Source organism: Ananas comosus, linkage group 15 (assembly GCF_001540865.1).
Source record: "Ananas comosus cultivar F153 linkage group 15, ASM154086v1, whole genome shotgun sequence".
NCBI classification, from domain to species: domain Eukaryota; kingdom Viridiplantae; phylum Streptophyta; class Magnoliopsida; order Poales; family Bromeliaceae; genus Ananas; species Ananas comosus.
Window position 1 is genome coordinate 1050312 of NC_033635.1, and position 24260 is coordinate 1074571.

The 24260-nt window shown below is 36.6% G+C and overlaps 3 protein-coding genes across 5 annotated transcripts; 2 read left to right on the top strand and 1 right to left on the bottom strand.

Annotated features, from left to right (window-relative positions):
• On the top strand, window positions 2172-6815 carry LOC109721679. Its single transcript, XM_020249402.1, has 9 exons — window positions 2172-2324; window positions 2657-3013; window positions 4178-4249; window positions 4810-4874; window positions 5011-5164; window positions 5417-5500; window positions 5605-5694; window positions 6267-6400; window positions 6516-6815. Exons 2-8 carry the CDS (start codon window positions 2780-2782, stop codon window positions 6387-6389), a joined length of 822 nt encoding a protein of 273 aa, XP_020104991.1. The 5' UTR covers window positions 2172-2324; window positions 2657-2779; the 3' UTR covers window positions 6390-6400; window positions 6516-6815.
• On the top strand, window positions 7509-13968 carry LOC109721193 (meiosis-specific protein PAIR3). The gene is made up of 12 exons (XM_020248644.1): window positions 7509-7650; window positions 8752-8832; window positions 8927-9008; window positions 9281-10822; window positions 10954-11098; window positions 11513-11656; window positions 11747-11810; window positions 11884-12033; window positions 12125-12183; window positions 12639-12773; window positions 12938-13029; window positions 13230-13968. The coding sequence occupies exons 3-12, from the start codon at window positions 8976-8978 to the stop codon at window positions 13296-13298; spliced, it is 2433 nt and encodes an 810-aa protein (XP_020104233.1). The 5' UTR covers window positions 7509-7650; window positions 8752-8832; window positions 8927-8975; the 3' UTR covers window positions 13299-13968.
• LOC109721829 (ATP-dependent 6-phosphofructokinase 5, chloroplastic-like) lies at window positions 14690-20516 on the bottom strand. Of its 3 annotated transcripts, none has more exons than XM_020249630.1 (14): window positions 20353-20516; window positions 19150-19511; window positions 18845-18926; window positions 18637-18710; window positions 18220-18331; window positions 17438-17533; window positions 17249-17350; window positions 17043-17117; window positions 16736-16876; window positions 16476-16592; window positions 16291-16395; window positions 16020-16100; window positions 15485-15613; window positions 14690-15265 (listed from the first exon to the last, which is right to left on the bottom strand). In XM_020249630.1, the coding sequence occupies exons 2-14, from the start codon at window positions 19455-19457 to the stop codon at window positions 15098-15100; spliced, it is 1590 nt and encodes a 529-aa protein (XP_020105219.1). In that variant the 5' UTR covers window positions 19458-19511; window positions 20353-20516; the 3' UTR covers window positions 14690-15097. The 3 variants fall into 3 exon arrangements, with proteins under 3 accessions (XP_020105219.1, XP_020105217.1, XP_020105218.1); XM_020249628.1 differs by having other exon boundaries at window positions 20264-20516; XM_020249629.1 differs by having other exon boundaries at window positions 20260-20516.

A 24260-nucleotide genomic window follows, 5' to 3' on the forward strand; every position in this document is an offset into this window, starting at 1 on the left:
ATAGAGGCTAAATTGCTTGTTTGATCGTCAAACTATGGAGTGCATGCGTCACTTTGGTTTTTTTTTTTTAAATTTGTTATGATTTTTTGTTTGAAACTTATAAATTGTTGTAATTCAATTTCACAATATAATTTAATTGACTAAATATTGATATATTACTGATATAAAAATAATATAATATTTTAATTATTATCACATCATCAATTATAACACTGCTATATTATTTTTAGATTAATAACACATTCATATTTAGTCAATTAAATTGGATTGTAAAATCTAATTGCAACAACTTAAAAAAATAAATGAAAAATTTTAAAAAAATTAAAGTTTGAGAATCAAAGTGTCACTGAATATGCAATTTAGCCTTTCATAAAGCATTGGAAAGTTATAGCAAAAGAAAAAAAAGGTTAATAATAAATTTTGAATTTTTGCTTAAATAATACTTCTATCAAGAAAAATAAAAAAGGGAGGAATCTAAGTTTTAAAATTGTAAGATCAATATTTTATTGAGTGGGTGGCATACAAAGGAAATAAAATACCAAGACTTTTTATTTTATAAAGCACCAACTAAGCCCTCCGAAACATAAACGTGATAATAATATTTTTTTTTGAGAAAAGTGATAATAATAATTAATTTTAAAGCACCGATTGTACGTGTGAGCGCCACACAGGATATCATTAATGACCATGCGCAAATTTTGGCTAAATAAGTGCGGTGCATGTTTTTTTTTGGGCGAATCATTTCGACACCACGAGCTCTCGCGAAGTCAATGGGACATAATAATATCTTATTCCTAGTTAATTTCCTTACGTTTCGCGGGATTATCATATCCTCAGCGCAATTTTATTTGGCTTCGAAAATAACTTCCAATCTAGAAGTAAGATTTTAATAATGAAATTCACAAGATCTCTCTTTATTCAAATATATAAGACTTAATAAAGTCTAGTTTGGTATATGGCGACTCAAAATATTATTATTTCTATATGCATGAAACGGTTCAAAAATTCTAAATAGGCTTACAATTTTGTTCAATATATTAAAATTACAATTATAGCTGACACCAAAGAAACATATATATAACTACTATGTCTCTAGAATATCTACCTCAGGGTTTTTTTTTTTTTTTAAGAAAAAAGGATTGGTTGTAGATACTTTAATATCAACTACACTTCTTTCCAAGTGCAGCTAGATAACTTTTTACTCAAGAAATCGAATGATCTAGCTCCATTTTATCAATCAATTCAGAGTATTAAACCCCAATTAATACTAGCTAGTTTGAGGCATAGGTAGTTGATACACTAGCTAGTTTATCCATAGGTAATTGCCTATTCTTTCCTTATTGACCAGCAATATGTAAGGTGTACAATATTATTTCCACAAATAAGTATCATCTTAAGAATAATTAAACTAGGACATAAAACCAATTTGACCCGGCCAAGTCACATTGCTATGAATGGTCGACCTTCAATGATAAATTATGCATTTATACAATTTTATAGTAAGTAACCTAGGATAATATCATTTCGCAAGTCACTGTCATATTTGGCGGCGCAAATTATATATAATGATATTAGGTATTTTTGCGCTAGTCCATACCAACTTGTATTACCCTAGCAATATTCTTATTAATGCAATATCTTCGTCCTATGGACTATAACCATTATTAAGTTTTACTAAGTCACAACTTTAATTATTAAATCAATAGGGAACTATCCACGCATGTTTCTCGTAGAAAAAATAATGATCGGGTACAAGTCTACGAGTCGATCTCCTTACTTTATTATTTACAGTTGCGTTATTTTTTACACGCCACTACTAAACTAACTACTTGTGGATATACATACATGTAGATTTTGACATTGTGGATAAACTAGTCCACATTTTCTCGTTTTCGCACATATAAGCACCAAAGCTATTTACAAAATAGCATTGTAAAATTTTTAAAAATTGGATTTTATCTAAAAAACGTATTTGTTTTTAACTTCTCTAAGGATTAATTTTGGTTATAATTTATCTAGAATAAAGTGAGCGTTTAAATGCTAAGATATGGTATAACGGCTCACCTCGAAATAATTATCCAAGATGACGTGGACGGTTCAAGGTGGTAACGTTCAAACTAACGGCCGTTAAATACCGCGTAGACAAAATCGTGTTTGAGACCTCTCGACGGAGTCACGGTAACACTCTCCCCGTCTACGCGTTGTACCGAACGAATCGAACCCTCGCTTTTCCTCGTCTTCGTTTCTCTCTCTCTCCCCTTCCCCCGGTCGAGAGAGAAAGGGAGAGGCGACGCTTGATCCCTATAGAGGTTAGAGCTTCCGAGGTAGGTGAATTTTTGGTTTTGCTCCAATGATGATGAATTGTTTTCTCGTTAAAGTTGTTGCTTTGATGAATCCAATGGAAGGAATGCTTCAGTTTGGTGTAGATTTTGTTGGTATCGGTAATCTACATGGTCTCATTTTCGGGATTTGATGTTTCAAGGGTTTATGATGGATATAACTTCGATTATTTTGCTTCTGATCATCTTTTTTTTGTGTGTTGTTTGTGGGATTTTGGGAGCATTATGTTCTTCCTTGTTGGTGTTCTAGGGTTTTCTTCATCGAATTAGTCGTAGTTGTTGTTTCCGTGAGGCGTCATTGTATTTACTTTGTGCAGGTAGGTGGATCTGGTTATATTTTTAGGGATTGGAGCACTTGATTAATAGAAAGGACTACACCACGTAAAAAAGGACGAAATTTTGGTTCTATTTGTTGTCTACTTGGTGGGAAGGAAACGGGAATGGGAGACCATGTGGTATTGAATGTCGAAAATCTGATAAAGCAGGGGACTGATCCATCTGTTGAGGTTGGCAGGGGGTTTCCTCCTGCTGCCACTTCATCCTCTGCAATATCTCAGAATATTAGCAATGAGGAAGAAGAGCCGCTCATTCAGACGGTGGAGTGTCGCATTTGCCAGGAGGAAGACCACGTTAAGAACCTGGAGACACCGTGCGCTTGCAGCGGGAGTCTAAAGGTCCTGGCCTTCTCTCAATTCCTTCTTAGAAATGGATTATCTGCATGAGCTAATAAATCTTCAGAATATTTCCATTGAATGATTGTTGTTTATCATGTGTTAAATCGGTAGCTAAATCATGATAATTATTGGAGCAGATGTTATGGATTTTGTTTCATAGTCATTTTTTTACGTGTTAATTGATGCACATCAGAAATCATTCACTTGTTTTTAAATTTAATTGGAAAGAGGTTTCATTGAATGCTGTTAGCTAATCCTTTTTAGGTATATTACCTGATAAGGAAATATTTGATCCCGCTCTAACTTGCTCCATAGGATGTTCATTATATTTGAGTGTCCTATTAAAGATATGGATTATGTTCCTAACTGCGATATATGATTGTATTTTCTTTTTGTTTATTCTACTCTATGATATCTGATATACTGAACTCTGCGCCTCATAACATGTTCCCATGGAGTAACTTAGTGTAGGGTGTTCTAGGAGGTCTTGAGAAAAATATAATAACCACCACGCATGGCGTTTCCGTTCCCCACGTGACTCCAGGGCTGAATGCAATCCATTTCTAATTCTTGAGTTATTTTTATGACTTTATAATAGTGATGACTTGTGTTTTGATGGGCTTTTGGATGGAAATTTCCTGCTCAGTTCACGCGGGGGAGAAACTTGTTGTATGAACCATTATGACTTATGAGACTGTACAAACTGCATATATGGTTGTTCATGCATCTCCAATGTTGGTATATGTACACCTATGATCTGAGAAGTCTTCATGTAATCATTATTACAGTAGAAAACAACATGAGAGGGGTTCAAATCAATTTGTTTCACGTTCTAGGGCTGTAGAAAACTGTGTAGTGCTTGTAAGCAAGATGTGGATGTGTTTTTGAGACTCACAAATGCATCAACTATCTAAAGGCACTCATTTGGACAGAAGTATTCTTTAGTTACCTTTTCACTGTTGGTGTATTGTTAATATGAGGTCCTTTTGAAATATCTTATTCATGTTAGATGATAAATCTGCAAATATTTCCTTGGAAGTAATTAGTATGAAAATAAATATGTATATCTTAAGAGAGTGATGGCTTTTACGTTTGCATATATATTTATTTTCCTTTTCCATAGTCTCTGATACATTCTAAGTTTGTATTTGTTGTTTTGCACAGTATGCCCATAGGGCATGTGTACAGCGCTGGTGCAACGAGAAGAGAGATATAACATGTGAAATTTGCCATGAGGTTAGCGTAAACTCATTTTGTGTATCCTCAATTAGATGTGGTCTTTCCACTATGTCATTTAATGTATGTCCTGTAATTGGTGTTCATACTGGATCTTTGTTTATTTCAGTGATCTATATTTTTTTGAGTAGATTAGAATTGGCTTTATACTTTACATTGTAATTATTTGACTTTGGATGAAAAGAGCAATAAGTTTGTTTTTTTAATTTTCTTTTTTTTGCCACATGGGGCCATGGAGAAGGGGCAGGGGTGATAGATACCTGCTAGCCCTCCCAATTTTGCCCACCACCTCATCGTCCTCTTCTCTCCTCTCTCTCTGTCTCTCTCTTCCCTCTGTGTGTGTGTGTGTCGCATGCGCGCATGCGCGCGTGTTTGCTCAAATGGGATGGGCCAGGCCTTAAGATTCATAATTAGGTTGTCTATTCTTGTTATACACATGTTGAGCCTCTCTTATTGGTTGTATCATCTAAGTTGAAAGTTTTCTGAAATAGTTGGATTTTTATGCATTGTCCAGTCATTTCATTGAATATAAATTTTGGTTCCTCAAAAATGTTCTGCAGCCATATAAGCCTGGGTACACTGCACCTCCCCGAGCTGACCCAGATGAGACCACCATTGACATCAGGCAAGCTGTTTGCCACATTTTCGTCTCTTCTGTTGTCTTACAATGTGAATTGAAGTTGACATTTTTTTTTCTTTCATTAGGAGTTGTTATTGTACTTTAGTTGTTATTCTTGCTAATATGATTATCAAACCTGCAGCGGAGGTTGGACTATTACAGGTACTCCTTTGGATTTGCATGATCCTAGGATACTTGCTGTGGCAGCTGCACAACGCCGCTTTCTCGAAGCCGAGTATGACGAATATGCTGCTACAAATGCCAGTGGTGCATTTTGCCGTTCTGCTGCTCTGATAGTGAGTACTTTGGATTTCTTGGTTCCTTTTTTTTTGTTGTATTAGATAATTGGCATGTCAAGGAAACAATTATTTCTTAAGCCATCTCACTCCACAGATTTTCCTTATTGTATGTTTGGTTTCTCCTTTTCTTTTCATAAAACAGATTTTCCTTATTTTATGTTTGGTTTCTCCTTTTCTTTTCATATAATTTTGGAAACCACAGGCAATAAATGTATATATGTCACTTTAAGGGATCTTTCTCTTTTTCAGTTGATGGCCCTTTTGCTATTGAGGCATGCTTTGACTATCACAAATGGCGATGCAGATGATGATGATGCCTCTACTATGTTTTCAGTAAGTGGAGGATCGTATGCTTTTCTTCTATTTCTTGACTTTACCTTATATTTTCACTTAAAACCTTCACTTGAAACATTGTAATACTCATACGTTGTTTACAGCTTTTCCTGCTAAGGGCTGCTGGATTTCTGTTACCATTCTACATAATGGCATGGGCCATAAGTATTTTGCAGCGTCGAAGGCAGAGACAGGTATCATATGGATGTAGATTTTTCCACTTTCATGGAATACATTATATCTCAGATGGAATCTAGTATTTGTCAGCTATGGAAATGGTAGTAACATTTTGGACAATAACAGAATCTTCGTTGTAATTCATTAATTTAAGAGTTGGAAAGAGGTAATTGACCCCTTCTAGTTGCTAAAAGAAAGTAACTACTATCTTTGTTATATTGGCGCTTTAAATGGAGTTACTAATAATTGTCTTGTTACCAGTTATTCTTTTCCCAACACACCTATTTGTCATTGTGGATAGTTGATTAGATATTCCTTGGAATACTTTTCAACATAATATCGATTAATGCATCATAAATACCAACTGGAGTGATCTAGTTTTTAATGTTTGATGCATAGAGCATCTTGAAAAGTAAATAAATTTCTTTAGCGTAAGTAAATCATGTATCAATTTAACTGTGTTTCTCTTCGAATTTGCTGACTGATAAATGAGGTCAATGATGTCTTTCCGCTACAACTATAGTCACACCCTTCCATTATTGTTTATGTTATTTTATTTTTTAATCTTTATTGGCTTGCTATGCTTTAGGAAGCTGCTGCTATAGCGGCAGCTGAAGTGGCATTCATACTTCGATCTGGGCGAGGTCGGGACCTCCAAGTTACTATAGTACCCGACTCCCCCGCGACTCCACAGCAAGAGCCTCATCAATAGAGTACCCTCCTGTAAGTGTTTGATCGCATCTTATTATTGTATGATCCAGTTTCGGAGAGAAATTTTGCATCAATTCTAACTTTTAATTTTTAAAAAAATTAATTTTTATGTTCGTTTGTTGTTTAGTTTTGGAAGAGCAGGCCTTCTGGTTATGAGATTATTACTACATTGGCATTCTTATAGCGGCGGCAGAGGGGGGAAACTTGCAGTCACCTGTGTTTCTCTTTTTTGTGTTTTTCTAAGCTTACATTTTGATTTGAATTTCGTATTTTATTGGCTTGACGGCCAGACTTTGGTGTTATGTATGTATATATTTAAATTCTTGAGAATTCAATGGCATCAAATATTTTACCTATTTATTTTTAAGCTTTGATATAACTTTATGGACCTTTTGCACCCACGAGTAATGTATGGGCATTTTTGTCATTTCATGCAAGGCCTTGTAAGTTCATGCATGTGAGTGCACAGGTAGAGTACGTTTTGGGCTTGTCATATTTCTGATGCAGAATAGTGCTTGCCTCTTCTCTTTATAATAATACATGATTGTTTGTTTGGTATCGTTTTTACTTTTACTTTTGCATTTGGTTTTGCTTTCGTTTTCGACTGTGTTAATCGCTTGTAAAGCATTTGTTAAAGAGGGGAATTTGAAAATTTTTCTGTAGTGAAAAATAAAATTAAGATTTTGAGTTTGGAAAATGAAAAATTTTATGTAATGTTAGAGAAGGTATTGGAGTGTACGCGTATCACTCTACTCGATGGAACTATACTGTGACTGCGAAAGGCCTAATAAACGGCCCATAGAATGTAGCGTGTCCTCGAGGCCCAAACCCAATCTTGAAGACGTACGAATACAATACTCAATACGGGTCTTAGCCCGGTCAGGTTCGGGTTCAATCCATACATCATCATGAAACGCGTTTCTTTTCTGCTTCTATCTAGATGGTTTTGAAACGCGTTTCACATCCTGGAACCCACACCACGCGACACCCTCCGCGCTCTTTTTCGCCGCACATTTTTTTTTAAAACAATTTCGGAGGGAAAAACCCGCCATTTCCCAGTTTCGAATTAACTACACATCTCAGAGCGAGAGAGAGAGAGAGAGAGAGAGAGAGAGAGAGAGAGAGTGGAGCCGAAGGTCTCTCCGAGCCCGACGACGAGAGTAGGGTGAGATCTCCGATCCCTAGAGAGAGAGAGAGAGAGAGAGAGAGAGAGAGAGAGATTGGTGTCGAGGATTCCTTTGATTCTGACGACGAGAGAAGAGGTGAGAACTCCGATCCGTTTCCTCTAATGCGATTCCTGATCTCATCTCCGAAGCCTCTTCTGTATTTTGCATCCGATCTATCATGGATCTGTTCCAATCCATCTTTACGATTGAATTAGCTTATAAATTGTATATGATCTATCCTTGCTTTGCTTCTTTGTGGTCATTGTTGCTTCCGGTAGATCTTGTTATTCTAAGTTGGTGTTTTATCTGATTGTAGCTAGCGTTTTGTGTCTGAGTTGTTCAATTCTCGGATGTTTGTTATTTGTTTGAGTTTATTTGGATTTTTTTTATGCATGTATTATCAAAATTAGTATAGGCCTCTTTGTTGTATTGATCAACTAGGGTTTCAGCAGTTCGTGGAATGAAATTGAGTGGGAAAACTATATTCCATCCACAGATTTGATCAGTGCGTCGCCGAGAATTTGGTTGGATTTAATTATCAAATCACAAACAATTGTGTGAATTTTTTGAGATCTTAGGGACTCTGTGTACGTTGTTACCATATGCACGTATCTGCTGCTTTCTAATTAAATTGACACCACAATAAGGTTAAGTTAGTTGGTGGGCACATTTGTGGGGCTTTTTCTGATTTGTGTTCTTTGCTGCTTTGAATTTAAATAATATGGATTATGCTTCTCATTCAAATCTAGTATTCTCTTGGTTCTCCATTCAAAGCAAAAGTGTTCTCTCAGCTTAACCTTTTCTCAATTCATTTTTATGATAATTGACTGTGCTTTTACTGGCTATTAACCTATTGCAAACCTTGAAACTTTAACCTGGGTTTTGAGCTTCCACTCATGGTGTTATTCTCCATTGCCAGTTACTAAAATTCTTATCATGCTTTTTAGGTGGAAAAACAATGACTGTATATTTTTTCGGTAATTGGTGTCTTTCAGCACGTAAACAAGCTGAAATCTTATCTGTAGGGATCAGTTTAGGAGAACTACTGAACAAAAATTTTTCTTTTTCTTTTTTTTTTTCGTAACTCTTTGATTGTAATCTAAAGTATTCTATTTTTTTCAGATCTGTGATCAATGAATACTTAATTCTCTGCGTTTTGTTATTTCTCTTCTTCACTTGTTTGGTTCATTTCATCAGCCTTTGGAGCTCTCTTGATGGGTGAAGCCTGGCAGATGCATCTTTGTTTTTATTTGATCTCCCACCTAACTGCATTTGCAAGTAATTGCCCTGAAGTTTCTTCTTCATGAACTAATTTCAATCAATATAATATTTGCCCCATTTATGTTACATGAATCTTATCCTGTCTTGCTAGGGTCTACCTTATTGTCAAACGACATTTAATTAACTCATTGAAGGCTGCAATGGGGGAGGTCGAATTGCAGAGGGTACTGAAGGTGAGTTATATTTACTATTTTCCTTTCTATGCAATTAAGTACAACATGGCAGGACGTAGCGTGTCTAGATTTATAGTTCTCTTACTTGCATGTTGTCAATATTGTTTCATCAATTTGCCAGAGTTAGCTAAACATGTTTTTTTTGGTCAATTTCTTCATTTGTTTATATTTCTAACCAAATTCTACAATTTTTTTTGTGTTGTTAAATACATATTAAAATTCGTAACAGTTTGTCTTACTGATGACTGTAATCCTGTAATGACCTGGTTTAGCCCACATCAAGCGACTGTCGGAGTTTGGGCAGCAACAACTATCCATCTGTCCGTTTCCCAAAAGTCTCTATTGGCATCGCAGTTGAAAAATGTCCAAAGACATTCTCTGGAACAGGAGTGTTGCTAAATGTGGCCATGCCAACTACCTCAGGAAGAGACCTCTCTCAGGGAAAAACTCCAGAAGAAAATAGGATACTTGGGACGATTAAAGACACAGAAGAAATATCCACAAAACCTAAAGAACAGAACACTTCGCCATGGTTCTCAACAAGATCTATCCACTATGAAACATCAGGGGCAGAGACAGTTCAGGTTGTCGGGAACCAGGCTTCAGTAGTGCAGTTAGGGGATGGTGTGTACAAGAAATTAGATACCTTTTCTTTCAGGAAGAGAAGGGAAGCAGATGGAAACATTGAACAAGCTGAAAAGGTTACATTTAATACAGTACAGGAAATGCGCATTCGGGAAGGAGATAAAAGCAGAGAACATCCTATAGTAAGGACTGACCACAAAAACAAAGCCCTCAAAATGAAGCTGTGGGAGATACTTGGTGCTGGTTCACAAAACAAGCAAACTGGTAACTTACCTGATCTTGAGGAAACAAGAACATTATATGACAATTGTCAAAGAGAAGTGTCACCAAAAGTTGTTCCACCAGATGAGCAGAACGATGGGAAATTAGCTGATCTTGAGGACACAAGAACATTGAACGAGAATAATATATCAAAAGGTAAATTACCAAACTCAGATCCAATTGAGACTGATTCCAGTCTAAATCAAGTCAAAATGAGACCTGTTACTCATTCCCAGACGCGCAATAAAGTTCCACCTGCAAAAGTACTCAAGCTGCAGCACAAGACTCCAGGTGGAAAAAAGCCATTACCTTCTTTCAGCTCAGACTCTAAGAAGAAACAAGAACAGAAGAACATTTTTGCCTTTGATGATGGAGGAGGGAAACTTAGCAACGTGGGACGAACTGCTAGTGGCACTTCAAACAGTTCTAAATGGAAGATTGAGAATAAGAAGGCTAAAGTTGAACCTCGGAGGATTCATTTTCCAAGAAAATCACCTTCTGGAAACAGATTGCAGTACACTGAAAGAGAGCAAGAACAACTTGTGCCTGATAAAGCATCATTGCAGAACAAGGAAACAGGGCGTTCTCCTTCTTTACCAGACCAATTTGAGACTCCAAAAGAAGTAAATGGTAACACCCATTCACTAAGAAGAGTGCATGAGTGTTCGACCTCTCATAATTATGTTGGTAGTCCATTTCTTAAGAAGAAAACTCAATCACGGGAAAATGAGGTAAGTATGGCAGGGAGAAACAATGCCCTTCACCAGGAAAAGGTTTCTAATCCAGGGGTGCCGAATTATAATGACATTAGAGATGATCTGCAAAGTCCAACTTTTGCAATGAATGCCAGCGCATCTCCACAAAAAAGTGAACTACCGGATGAAGATTTCTGTAGTCCTTCTCTTCCGAAAAGTTTGGACTGTTCTGGAACAGGATCTTATGCTTCAGATGGGAATAAAGAATCATCTGTATCCTTTATCTAGATATTCTTTAGTACATTTAAGAATGCCAGTAAAGTTGTTGTTTATCTAGACGACTAGGAGTAGGTGAAAGAGATGTTGTGCCTGGTCCAATTGTAGTTTCTTAATGCGCTAATCAGAATGATACCCATGAAACTCATGAGTCGCAAGAAGTGATACCTCAACACTTTGAGGAAGAAAAAGAATCTGGAAAGAAACCATTTGGAACCTCCATAGAAGATCAGATGACTCGAAGCGCTGAAGGAAAGGACTACTTTAGCAACGGTAAATATGCTTCTATTTTTTGTATTCCTATTGTTTAGACAAGTGGCATTGTTCCCAACTTTGCTACTCTATGCTTGCTTTACAATCATATTGACGGTAAGACATTGTACTTGTTATGTTTAGCAAGCTGTCAGCGTTTGTCACTTGTAGGAGGTCCAATTCCATGCCCACATGTCGGTCAATTAAGTTAGTCAATGTTGGATTTTCAACAAGTATCTGATCCAGCTTTGAAAATGAAGTAGTTGCTGCTGCAATCTTCTAATCTAACTATGTACCTAATCCTATGTTTGTCTGCCTCATATTTGAGAATGAATTATTTGATAGCTGCAGCTAGATAGGTAAATTGATAAAATGTTTTGTAGCCACCGATCCACAGATTTCTAATTATGTTTAATTTTACTTTTCCGTATGCAGGATATAGCCGGCCTGAAAAATTGTTTTTAGACTCTGAGAACTGCAAATCTACTCCCACGTTTCTCAGAAAACAGGGGCACAGCCTCAAGAATGAAAAAGCAAGCAGAACAAACATATCTTCACCTTCTCTCGTTGTCACTTCCCGTAATATATTATTTTGTTTGCCTCTTCTCTGTTGCTTTTCTTTTTTCATTTTTATTTTACTCTTATCTTCATTGGCCTCCCTTTTATTAGGAACAGAAGAAACTGCTCTACTAGATAAAGCTTCAAAACAGTTCCCAGAGAACTCCTTACAAAGGTCTTGCCTTTTGGTAACTTAATATTGTAATACACACTTAATCTCAAGGATTCTCATATTTTAACCATAGCAGGGCTGTTTATCAGCTGGCACTAGTGCTGGAAAGATTTAAGACAAAGATTAAGTCTCATACGGACAAGAAAAGCTCTGAGATACTCTTAGCTGCTGCAGAAAAAGTACAGCTGGAGTTACAGGATGCTGACTCTAATATGGAGGCGGATGTGTAAGTTATAAGATAATAATCTCATGCTGCAATAATAATGATATACATTTTGTAAATTAGCTTAATAGCAACATTACTTTCTATTTTGCAGAGAGAAGTTTGTCAGCTTTGGCAAATCCAAGAGGAAGCGCCTAGAATTGAAATTCCAAGGTATGGAAACATTTTACCTTAGGTCCAATACATAAATACAATATTGTCTATAGACTACCTGGGTAAGAAGTTACTACACAAGATGACAGTAGAATTACTCCCCCACTCATGACGCACTGCTGGTTTGCCAGGACGAAAAGATGCATCTGTAGTAACCTTAGTAGGAGAAAGTAGCATATTATTGATATAACCAACAAATGTAAAGCAATTGATGTTGTTACTTTCTGACACCTTAACCTGCCATTCACATCACCATTCTATAGAAACATTTAGTATAGCATGCCGAATTATCAATTCTTCACAATTTTCATGTCTTACTACCCTTTTATGCGTTGATTGCATATTTTGCGTGTTCTTGTTTCAAACAAACTTGTCTCATTACATCATTTCTGTATCTACTGGTGTACCTCATTAACTGATTTACTTATTGTTGGACCTTTACTATTATGTGATAGAGCAACAAGAGAAACTGAAGACCATACATGCGAAGTTTAAAGAGGAGGTTAATCAACACCTTGTGGACTGCAGGAACGCGCTTGAGGAGTTTGAAGCACATCAGATAGAACTTAAAGGAAATGCAGAGAAGCTAAGTAAGTGGATTTCATGCTCTCTTGGAGACTTCAGAACCAAAACATGACTCTTCACAATAAATTAATGAAGATGATCTAAAATAGGATTGCTCTAATGATGTTTGTCTTTTGCTTTTGGTAATATTTACACCATCTTGCTGAACTTGCTGGTTTCCCTCAAACAGAGGCATTGCACCGTAAGCTTCTTCTAAATGTTGAGGAAGCAATAGAGGCTCAGCTAGGTGAAGCGGAAACAAGAGTTGCCGATATCCGCATGGTGAGTCCTTAACCCTCTACTGAACAAAAATTTCATTTTGTAATTACTTATTCAGATAATGAAATGGGGGCAATTTACAGTTGATAACAATAAAATGGTTAAAGAAGAATGTAGAGAATAGCATGGAAAATAAATTTTTAATGTATAATTCAGTTATAAATATAAAATGAAGATGAGAAATTTGCATCTATGTGCTGCAGGAAGCACGGAAAAAGATGAAAGTCTTGAAACACGTGTTGAAGGAATGGATTATGGAAGGAGAAAGTTGATCGATACTTCCCTACATTGGACAAAATTTATAGATGCCTGTAGCTATAGGAGTGTAAATTCCGACTTGCGGAGATCTTTACTTCGGATAAAAGCAACTACAGGTAAAGTGAAGCTCACACTTTAGTCTGGTTATGTTTTATGTTGATCGCTAGGGTTAAAGGTCAATTCTCATCTGTTAGACTAGCAAAGGCATACATTCACGCTATTCCTTTAACATTACATCCGCTAATTGCTTTACTGCGTATAGTGATTTAATTCCTTGATAGATACATACTTCTATGTTCTTCTGTAAATTCTACTGATTGCTGCATCCGCCAGCAAGGTACAGATAAAAAGGAAATAAAAAAAAGAAAAGAAAAGAGGCTGCTATGTGACATGGGAATTCTGCTTCAGAAGTTTGATTAACGAGCAGTTTTTGTGGAAAAATAGTCTCCTATTTTTCTGCTTTGACTTTTTTGAATGCTTATTGGAGGAGAAAATGGTAGGGTGTAGCCGTTAGGCACGTTTGGATTGGATTGTTGAAATTTCTGTGTTGAATTTGATTCGTGCTTATGTGCATGTAATTCAGTGTCAATCGCAACATAGCGTTTATATTCTTATTTGGCATTTGATAGTTTGACAATTATCAATATATTGATCGATATACAGGCCATTTGGAAATGGCATTCAAGTAGAATATGAAAGTGTATGTAAATGTCAAAGCCTGTGTCCATTCGAGACTTATCGTCCAGTATTTTGCAACCGAAAAGAGTAATAAATGTCCTAATGGGACGTATGGATACGTATCTCTTTTTGTTGTTTAGGTTCAAAAACTTGCAATATTTTTTTACTGCCAAAGCTTAAACTAAAACAAGCTTCATTGCTCAAACAGTAGCGGCTTCAATTTGAAGTTTTTAATATTTTCGTAATATGTGGAATTTGTCATGCAGATTTTAAGGTGAAGGATTTAATGGCTTAAAAACTTTTTTCAGTAGCTTTACTCAAAGAACATTTATGAAAAGGCTACATTTGAAAACATGTTAACAGCTTTTGCAGTAAAATCTCCCAGCAGTCTATTAGTAATGCTAAAAGTAAGGCTTGAAACGAGAACTTTGCAAAAGCACATCTCAACTTCGTACTCCAATTGAAATTTACATCAAAAAACTACTTGAGACGGTACAAAATAGTGATTAGAATATATGCATAGTTATATAACTCCAAAGAAGAAAATTAGCAACTCAAGTAGTTGCAGAGTTTGTTAAAATAGAACCTCAAAATGTAGTCCTGAAACGCTGCAGAAAGTAATATTTGGTAGATCAACAAGGCTAGATGTACTTTGAATTATTGTAGAGTTATTACAACTACCATAATAAAGCAGCAGCAGCTATGTAAACTGCAGATAACAGAAAAGGATAGAAAACACAACCAATAGATTTTCTTCAAGTGCTCGGTTACAATTCTGATTTACTGTTATATTAACATGATTTATTGTGCACTTTCATATACAAGCACTATGTGATGCCAAAAATGGTGCATCTGCCTTTTGCAGATGTCTAGTTATTATATTGCCCCCTTATTGAATAATTAGTATTACAAATACACAAAAATGCTGTATAAGGAGGGCCCTCATTTAGTCTCTCCCATCATCGTTGCAGATGGGGATAATTTTTGCGACTACTAAAATTAAGTAAGAATTTGGCCATGGAGGCAGAAGCTACATGAATAAGTAATGTTTCCATGGAGAAGAACCTGTGTGAAAGAAGAAGGTATGCATTTTTCACTCGAATCCAAGAGATTGTAGGGATGTCTCTGGGAAAAACTAAAGGAAGTCAGGTTGACCAGTAGATGTCAAGCAACGATGCCACATCCGACTATTGGGGTTCACCAGCCTAGGAGATCTAATGACTTCGGGAATGGGTAGGTAGACATAGTGCGTGTTGCATATGCCGGTTGTAATGCCACTAAACCCAGCAAAGGCACCATGAACCTGTAGTAACATTTTGTTTGGCGATCATTAGTCCATTTATAGCACCCTAGAAGTAGAAATGTAAATGCCAACGTTGAAGATGTTTATATGTTGTAAAGGAAATATATGAGCAAAACCATATGACAAGAGCTATCCGTAACAAAACAATACTATACAGAAGTTCTACTTTTTCTTCAGAAGCATTAGTAATTTGATACGGCTCCCTAAAGAGATTCTTACAGCATTTTGTCCAAGTACGGTGCAGAGGATAGCATCAGATGCATTGGCACGGACTGCTCGGACCATATAGGTCGGATCAATGTATTTCACATCAGCATGGACTCCTACTTCCTTGAAATGTCTTTTGATCTGCCACCAAAAGTATAGTATTATTGTTAATAGAAGGTAATCAGGTATGACAGATATGGGCATATCTACTAATAATTTGTACAAAAGTTGCATCCTGATATTTAGAATAGAATTATGCAGAGAGTACAGTATGATAACTTGATCGCCACACCGCATAAAAACATATTGCCAAGTCAGGTTTCAAAAAAAAAAGGGATTAAAGAAAGTACACTGGAAAATCCATGTCCTCGTTCAATGTTTACTCAACAAGCAAAGTTCTAATGGCCAATAAAGAGGAAAATCAGATTCAACATATAGAAACCCCCCAACTCTTTTGCTATTTAAGCATTACTTTTTCTCCTGGTAAAGAGCCATGCTCAATACTCTACCTATACTGAAACATGGTTAGAGGAAATGAGAGACGAACCTGCTGTTGAAGGTGAACTCCAATGTCACTAAGAACAACATTTCCTGATGCATCTGTTGCATTTGACTTTTGCAGCAGCTCCTGAAAATATAAATGGCTTAAAGAAAACAGCCTAAAAGAAATTATATAGAAATTTACAATCTATATACCAGAAGATGGTAGAAAAGCATTCTTGTATACTATAATAGATGAAAATAAAATGCACAAAATTCTTGTAAGAAGAAATAGGCTACACAGATTTAAAGGCATAATTTTTCGAATATTCTCTTACTTGTCCTGCTCCTTCAGCAACACAAACCACAGCAAATCCTTTGCTTTTTATCAAATGTTCGAGGTGTTGTAAGACCCCACTTGGTCCCTCTAAAGTAAAAGGCACCTTCATTTGAGTGTTACTGAATTAGAACAGATAGTCATAGTTCATGAGGAAAAGGGTAAACGAACATGATTACAATATACCTCTGGGATCAAACAGACATCTGTTTGACCGCTAGCAAGTGATGCATGCATGGCAATGAATCCACTGCTTCTTCCCATCAGCTTGACCAGTCCAATGCCATGATAAGCACTTTGTGCCTACATGAGTGCCAAACAAACTCATCAACAAGAAAATTCACAGCATCTTCTTGGTTTTGCAAGGATGTATACAAGTAAAACTCTCTAACACAAGTTCTGAAGTACAGCAAAATAGCCACCTAAGAAGTATAGGGAACTCTTACCTCGATGTATGCAGAATTGATTGCCCGTTGAGCTGCTTCTACGGCCGTATCAAAACCAAATGTCTTGTCCATTAGCTGTATGTCATTGTCTATGGTCTTTGGCACACAAACAACTGACACTTTCAGTTTTCTCTTCCGGCACTGCTTCAAAAGAAAGCAGATATAAGCATGCAGGTGACTTAGATGATTTCAAGTATAAAGCACAGATGGCGTGGTTGACATCACTTGAGAATTTACAAAATTCAGTTTATAACAGCAAAGTGATTCAACTGAAAACTTGGTTTTTTACCAATCAAAGAAGGAATACCTCATTGTGTATTGCATTAGCCCCTGCATGTGTGCCATTTCCACCCAGTACAAAAAGCATATCAATTCCCCTAGCCTGAAATGTGAAAGTGACAACTATCATGTGATTGCAGTTTAGCAGGGAATCAATATTCGGAATATGACCGTGAATTGTAGAAGAGCTGTCTAAAAACGAGAAGGAAATTCATAATATAATTATATACGTACCTGAATGCTGTCTACAATCTCACTAATTTCTGCCCCTCCACGAGAAACACCCAACAAACTCCCACCAGCAAGATTAATGTTTTCGACAACTTGACGTGAAAGCTGAAAGTGAAGAAATAACTCAGAATACTGATAGAGAGTATGACCATCCAAATCTCCATTCAACAGACAAAAAGTAGAAGTTCTCACCAGTATTTCTGACAAGCCCTTCTCGAAAAATCCACGATAACCAAATGGAATTCCTACTATATTTTTAACGCCATATTTTTCAAGGGTGAGCACAATCTGCAACCACAAGAGAATATTAAAATGAGAGAGCAAAGTAGGCTTTCTTTCTGAACCATTCTTAGAAAACAGCTGAATCACTCAAGTCTGGCCATTCGGACCCTGAGTTGGTCCTTAATCTGGCCGAGTTATATCCCCTCTATTACCATGGTCAACTTGATGTATCATATATTAGCTTATGGCATGTAATCTAATTGCTATATGTGCTATGATAATTTTCCTTGGTTTGTTTAATATGTAATGTATTTATAACATCATACTGACATCAGTTTATTTAAGAAATCATGTACATGCATCAAAAAAATTTCAAAGCAAAAAAACATCAAAAGATGATCATACATTCTTTAAATCTTTCTAGTTTATTACACAAATTTTCATGGATCACTATTTTTGTTGGAGTTTTGTATGTAGGGACTTGAACCCAATAGTCTTTAAACTAACCAAGTCAGGACAATTAAAACATGTTTTTCAGAGAAGTTATTTGCAGTTCCTAATTGGAAACTGCTAGTATAAAATGCCAAATCTATATCGTACAATCAGGAAACAAAATTACAAGCTACAAATGCTAAATGAATAGCTAGGTCTCTGTTAGGCTGCAGTGAATTGAGTGAAGTGCAGCAGAAAAGAAAATGGTTGTTAAAGCGAAGATATTTTATACAAAGTAATTTCCAATTGTGGCAACTAACCTGTCTAATGACATCATTGAGACCAGGACAGAGCCCGCCACAAGTGACAATACCAGCTTTTACAGCCTCAGGTTCAAAGTATATTTGCTGACGAGGCCCAGCACGATGCACCCTGAAGCAAGACAAATTAATTTTGAAAAGGATATCAAGGACTCTGCCAGTTATATATTTTTAATCTCTGTTACTTCAACCAGAAAGGCCGCGAGCATAGTTCAAGTTATCAATGGGTATAGAAACGAACAACAAAAGAAATGAGATGGAGAAAACTTCGCATGATGCTTTGTAACCACATATGGGATAACAGCATAGGATAAGTCTAGGAGACCAACACATGTTCCATGCATAATTCGTGTCTTATTAGGAAGAAAAAATGAATTAAACTGACTAGCAAAATTTTAATGCTTCATATATAAGTACCATTGCTCAACCCATTCACAATCAGGATCAATGCACTCCGCTCCAGCAGAATTTGGCGAAGCGAACTTAATAACCTGCTTTCCAGTATCAATATGAAAGAAATGTTAATAATCTCCAGTGGACTGCATAAACAGAAAGTTGTGTTCACAATGCACCAAACTAACAGCAAACGAATCAACTATTGAAGAACTTGTGATCTAAAGAAGACCTTTAGAAGGGCCCTGTCATCATCATTCACATAGCCGTTCCATCCATTGATTGGTGCACCATTACCATTGTTTATAGGACCTCTGTCACAACCATCAAAGAACATAACAATTGTTAGAAGAACAGAATATTGTCTCCAACGTGCTTCAATTAGCAGATGTCTAGCTCAATATTTACAAAGCAGAGGTCTAGCTCCTGATTACATATAACTGTATAAGCAGCAATTGGCAGAACATAAATGATCAATTTTTGATATACCCCAAACTTTGAGTTGCAACATTGTAAGAAGGAAAAGGGTGAAATCACCTTCTCTTCAAGGAGAAAGTAGTTGGCCTTGGCTCAATATCAAGAATATCCCTCAAATGAGGCAAATTAAATCGCTTATCGAAATCCTCCTGGAAGTGCTTTTTCCAATCTGGTTTTGAAAACTCTATCTCTGGACTGACAAAGACAGATCTAACAACCATAGCTTGCGATCCCGTTCTAGCCCTCTTCTCATGTCTGCTCACTTTTGAACGATTAAAGCGACAGAAATGTGGATCCCCACTCTGACGCAGCCCACATTGCTGTGGACTGGTAGAACCAACACAATTAATTGACGATGCAAAAGCCATTTCCTAAATGCTAGGATATCAAGTTGCGGACGGAGTAAGCCAAGCACAAGAAACCTGTAAGCAACAATAAGAAGATAAACATGGTCCTTTACCATAGTATTTTAACATAAGTTATTATAACAATAAGAGAAAAGCTAAACTCCAGTCACCGATATCCGAGAAACCAAATTTTGTTTCCAACCCAAACTACTAGTAATCAGTTCTAACAAAGTTACATTTCTGAACTCTGAAGCCTTGTTATGTTACCCAAAACACTTCTCAATTCCAATTAAGGTGCCAAGAGCTACTCTAGAAATAAAAAATCACCATGTTTTTCACATCATAATAGAACCTAACCGAAGCTACAACAACAGAAGGAAACATCCAACAGCTTCTCATCACTCTACCACCTTAAAATTGTGCCTTCTAAGATTAAAAACCTATAATTCCAAATTTCTTAATACTTTTCCTAATACTCCTCGTCACTCTACTTACCAAACACGCTCCACTATCTTTTCATTCTCAAATCATCAATAACCAAACGTTAAAAGCATTTTTGCAGCAATCATATGATCATTAATTCAATTCGACCCCTCTCCCAGCTTCGCATCAACATAACATACAAAAACAAGATTACGCGAACAAGTTTACCGATATCATCATACAATTCACTGCCAAAAACACGTCGAATTCAGAAGATTAGCACATCTACAATAGAATCAAATAAAATCCAACCATAACTGAAACATTAAACTACAAAAATTAACAAACCAAATCAATGTAATCACAAAACAATCAAATCAAACGGAATAAAATTCCCCACCTACCAATCACGAGACCTTCGCTTTCTCCTCCACCTACCTCCAAACCCAAACCATAAAAAGAATCGAGACAAACCGCTACAAATTCGAATCACCTCGAATAGAATCGAAGGATCGGAGACTCCAAACCCTACTTCGCCTCGGAATTCTCCTTTTTCGCTCTCTCTCTCTCTCTCTCTCTCTCTCTCTTCCAATTCCACCTCCTTTTATTTATAAATTGAACGAGGAGGGAAGGTAAAAGGCGAAGGAGAAATCGCCCCTTCGTACCTACATTATTTTAATGATGGTCGTAGCTTAATTATGAGGTGAAGTTACCGCCCCCAATTCGCGCGTGCGATGAAATCGGAGGAGCGGGCCCACTCGGTTTTTATTTCGCTGCGAATCTGCGATTGCGTTATTCGGTAAGTACGTTGATAAACATACGCCTTATTTTTGAGAGTTGCACCACTCCCCTAAAATTCTTTTTTACAAGATATTTTATAAAATATGAACAATATATAACGAGCTTAAAAATTCACTAACTCCACCAGTAACTACAAGAATGATCAAACCAGAATTAGAAGCTCAAGACTCGCTAGTTAGACCAATAATATAACGCTAATCAAAATATCATTAATTTTGTATTACTAATTTAATAGTATTGAATAAAATTACTAACAACGTATTTTCAATTATATTGGTTCTATTAAATTACTAAAACACTAAACAACCAACATTTGTACCAAAAAAAATTTGAATATTAATTATAAAATTTATAACTTATCTGATTGTAATCAAAAAAATTTATTATTTTAATGCACATTTACTAAAAGCTAAGCTTTATAAGGCTTAGTTTGGTATTGAGGTCTATATAACGTTATTAGATAAAATAGAGTTGAGGAAAAAGCATATAGGGATATGCTTCTGCGTTCTCCGGTGGGACCGCAGAAAATATATCGTAACTGACTCGTCGCAATATGCAGAACGCAATATTACGTACGGAAACAAACAGGATATTTTTTCAACGTACTTTCTCACCGCAATCTCAAATAAAATCTAAATCAATTTGAAACTATGTAGATGGTGCTTAAAATTATAACTTTGAAGTATTCCTTCTAAAAAAAAGTGATGGGAGGGGGAAAATAGTAGTGTATTTATCATTTTCCTCGTTCTAATTGGGTGTGCTGACGCTGGTGGGACATGCGGACGTCAAAGGAGACAGGTGAGGGATGCCGGTCTAGAAACCAGCTGAGGGTGCGGTCACTTCCGGTGAGCTCACCTCTTTTCTTTTCTCTTTTTTTTTACTTTAAAAAAAGTTTATTTATTTGGGCACCGTTGCAGAATTAAGCCACGAGGATCACGTGGCTGGTCACGTGCAGGATTCTACATGGGCCGGGTGGGCCGGAATGGTACGACCCGTTCCAATTTTTGTTCAAGCTTTTTTTAAAGACTTTAATTTTAATTTTCTGTTTTTACTTATTTATCTATTTATTTATTTAATGTTGATGTTAATTTTTAATTATTAATTACTTGTTATTGCGAAGTAACCTGTAAGCAAAGTTAAGCGTTCATATTCTCTTTGTTGACCTTTCCGGATAGCGGTCGCTAGGCTATATATTTTGAAATTTAACTCGGCTTAAAACTCAGTCTAAACCCGTTACGAAAACATTAATATTGACTAATCTCAAATAGCTCTTTCTTAGAGGGGACTGCTACGAGCAATAACAAATAGAGACTACTAATTATTGGTGAGGTATAGGTCAAAGAAATAATTATAAAGCAGAATCCCCTGAATGGAAATTTAGATCGTCGTTTTTCAACAGATATTAAGTAATGAGGAGACTTTCTTTAATTTGTTGCGTATTCCAATAGATCTACATCACAATTTTTATTAGTTATACTAAATGAGAGTTTTATCATTTTATAATACTGTAGTAATACTGTTTTGCCATGAATAAATCCCAAGAGCATCATGCTTTGTTGTTGGCTTTTACTTATTTTATTACTAGAAAATAATAACGTACCAAATGTGTTTCTATATTATAATATTAACTATTGTACTTCTATATGGAATATGACTATTGCAATATCACATGTGCATGCTGTTCTCGTGGGTTTGCTATTATTGAAGGAATATTGTTTATTTTAATTGGTTAATAGTCCTTGCTCGCATAATTGTGTAAACAAAAGGCTTGGACAATATATCCCCCCTAGACAAGGTAGTTTAGACGGTTAAATATCAAAATTTTAGTTCCGATGAATTACTTATGACTATGTTAAATCACTTGAATAAGTATCTGATCATTTAGTATTATTTCAACGTTTGCTATAAGGCGATGGCCTACATTTGTAAATGGGCCAAATTGGCCGATTTGCACAACTTAAATGGGCTATAACTTATCTGGCCCATGTCAGAACATAGCCCGAATCCCAATATTGGGTCCAGGAGTTTTTTTTTTCCTTTTTTTTCCTTTTTTTCTTTTTTTTTTTTTTAGCTCTCCGCACTGATTAGGGATGCAAATGGGTGGATCCGGGGCGGGAGAGTTCCCCCACCTTCCGCTCCATTTCTTATCGGGGCGGGGCGAATTCGGAGCGAGTTACTTTTCATTTAATTTTTGGCTCCCACTTACCGCTCCATTCGGGGCGGATTGGGGCGGGAGCCGGATTTTTGACTGATCGGGATGGATTGAAGGAAGAAAAGAGTCACCCATCTCCCGCTCCATTTACTTGGCGGATCGGGGCGAATTTGGGACGGATTATATTTTTTTATATTTTTTGTCCCCACTTACCACCCCATTCGGAGCGGATCGAGACGGAGCTCCACCAATCCGGATCCATTTGCATCCCTAGCACCGATCCACGAATAACCTTTCGATGGATCTCCACCTTTATCCAACCAATTACTATTCGGTAGATCAAATGTTCCAACGAGAGAAGGCCACGTGGCATTGATTTCGACCTTACCTCGAGAAGCGGGTAGATGGGGGAGCTGGTCCGGCGCACGATGGACCACGTGGGCTCGGTTTGCCGGCCCTCTCAATCGTGGGCCCGCATTTTGGGCCCAATGTAGGGGGGTTTTTTCCCTCTTTGATGGAGGCAGCTGGATAAATTTAAAAATGCACGAATAGGATCAAGCGAGCACAGAGTGGCCTCGGAAATTATTCCGTGCACCCGGTTCACCGTGCACTACACTCACTCTTTTAGATTCTCCCCCCAATGAGAATTTAGTTTCTCTCTCTAGGGAAGAGAATGTTTTATTGTATTAATTTTTAAATATGCATGCGGTGTATGAGATATACGGATGCATTTGGTGGAGACAATAATTTCTCGGTGGCTTGTACGTTAGATATGCCAACCTGTTGCTTTCCAAAGGAAAGGGAATTATCGCGTATGAAAACAAATATAGTAATTGCACGGAGGGCCCATTTAAGCCCAATTGGCATTGATAGTAGGCTTGGATCGATTTGGTCCTATAATACGAGTGGATGTGCATTGGGGGACGTGGAGTCGGCTTGGTCCTTGCCACGTGCAATTCATATTTATCGGTATTTTGTTTCTGCATTTAGCTACAGTTATAGTTACAGTTATCCTAACATCCGACATATGCAAATATGTGTCGAACTTTTCGTCTTCTGAATTTGCTGTAGAAAAAAAAAAAGTTATGAAAAAGTCTTTTACTGCCGTGCTTTTTCAAATTATATGTTTTTAGATTTTGCTATATAAACTAGTATTGTTTAATAAAATACTACATAAAAAGTGCCAATGATAGATGAGGCATATTTTGTTTTCAAGAGTCATTGACTGATGAATAGCGCTGCAACCTACGTCGGGGGACCATTGAATGTTTATCCACACCACCTAAGTTTTATTTAAATTTGTGATTTTGAGAATCCTCCTCTAAATACGATAAGAATAAACATTTAATAACATTGTTCTCTCGCAATTATTGATAGCATATTTTTAAAAAATATATGTTTATTTTGTGATTGTGGAACAATGTCGTCCTGGATTACGCGGTGGTAAC

What these genes read in the sequence shown, in the direction of transcription:
- LOC109721679 (XM_020249402.1), top strand. Translation starts at nt 2,780, where the DNA reads ATGGGAGACCATGTGGTATTGAATGTCGAAAATCTGATAAAGCAGGGG. An exon ending in CTTGCAGCGGGAGTCTAAAG is followed by an intron (nt 3,014 to 4,177) that starts GTCCTGGCCTTC and finishes TGTTTTGCACAG; the next exon opens with TATGCCCATAGGGCATGTGT. An exon ending in ATGCCTCTACTATGTTTTCA is followed by an intron (nt 5,501 to 5,604) that starts GTAAGTGGAGGA and finishes CGTTGTTTACAG; the next exon opens with CTTTTCCTGCTAAGGGCTGC.
- LOC109721193 (XM_020248644.1), top strand. Translation starts at nt 8,976, where the DNA reads ATGGGGGAGGTCGAATTGCAGAGGGTACTGAAG. An exon ending in CCTAGAATTGAAATTCCAAG is followed by an intron (nt 12,184 to 12,638) that starts GTATGGAAACAT and finishes ATTATGTGATAG; the next exon opens with AGCAACAAGAGAAACTGAAG. An exon ending in AGGAAATGCAGAGAAGCTAA is followed by an intron (nt 12,774 to 12,937) that starts GTAAGTGGATTT and finishes TCCCTCAAACAG; the next exon opens with AGGCATTGCACCGTAAGCTT.
- LOC109721829 (XM_020249630.1), bottom strand. Translation starts at nt 19,457, where the DNA reads ATGGCTTTTGCATCGTCAATTAATTGTGTTGGTTCTACCAGTCCACAG. An exon ending in ATGTCTGTTTGATCCCAGAG is followed by an intron (nt 16,396 to 16,475) that starts GTATATTGTAAT and finishes ACTCAAATGAAG; the next exon opens with GTGCCTTTTACTTTAGAGGG. An exon ending in TTGCTGAAGGAGCAGGACAA is followed by an intron (nt 16,101 to 16,290) that starts GTAAGAGAATAT and finishes TTATATTTTCAG; the next exon opens with GAGCTGCTGCAAAAGTCAAA.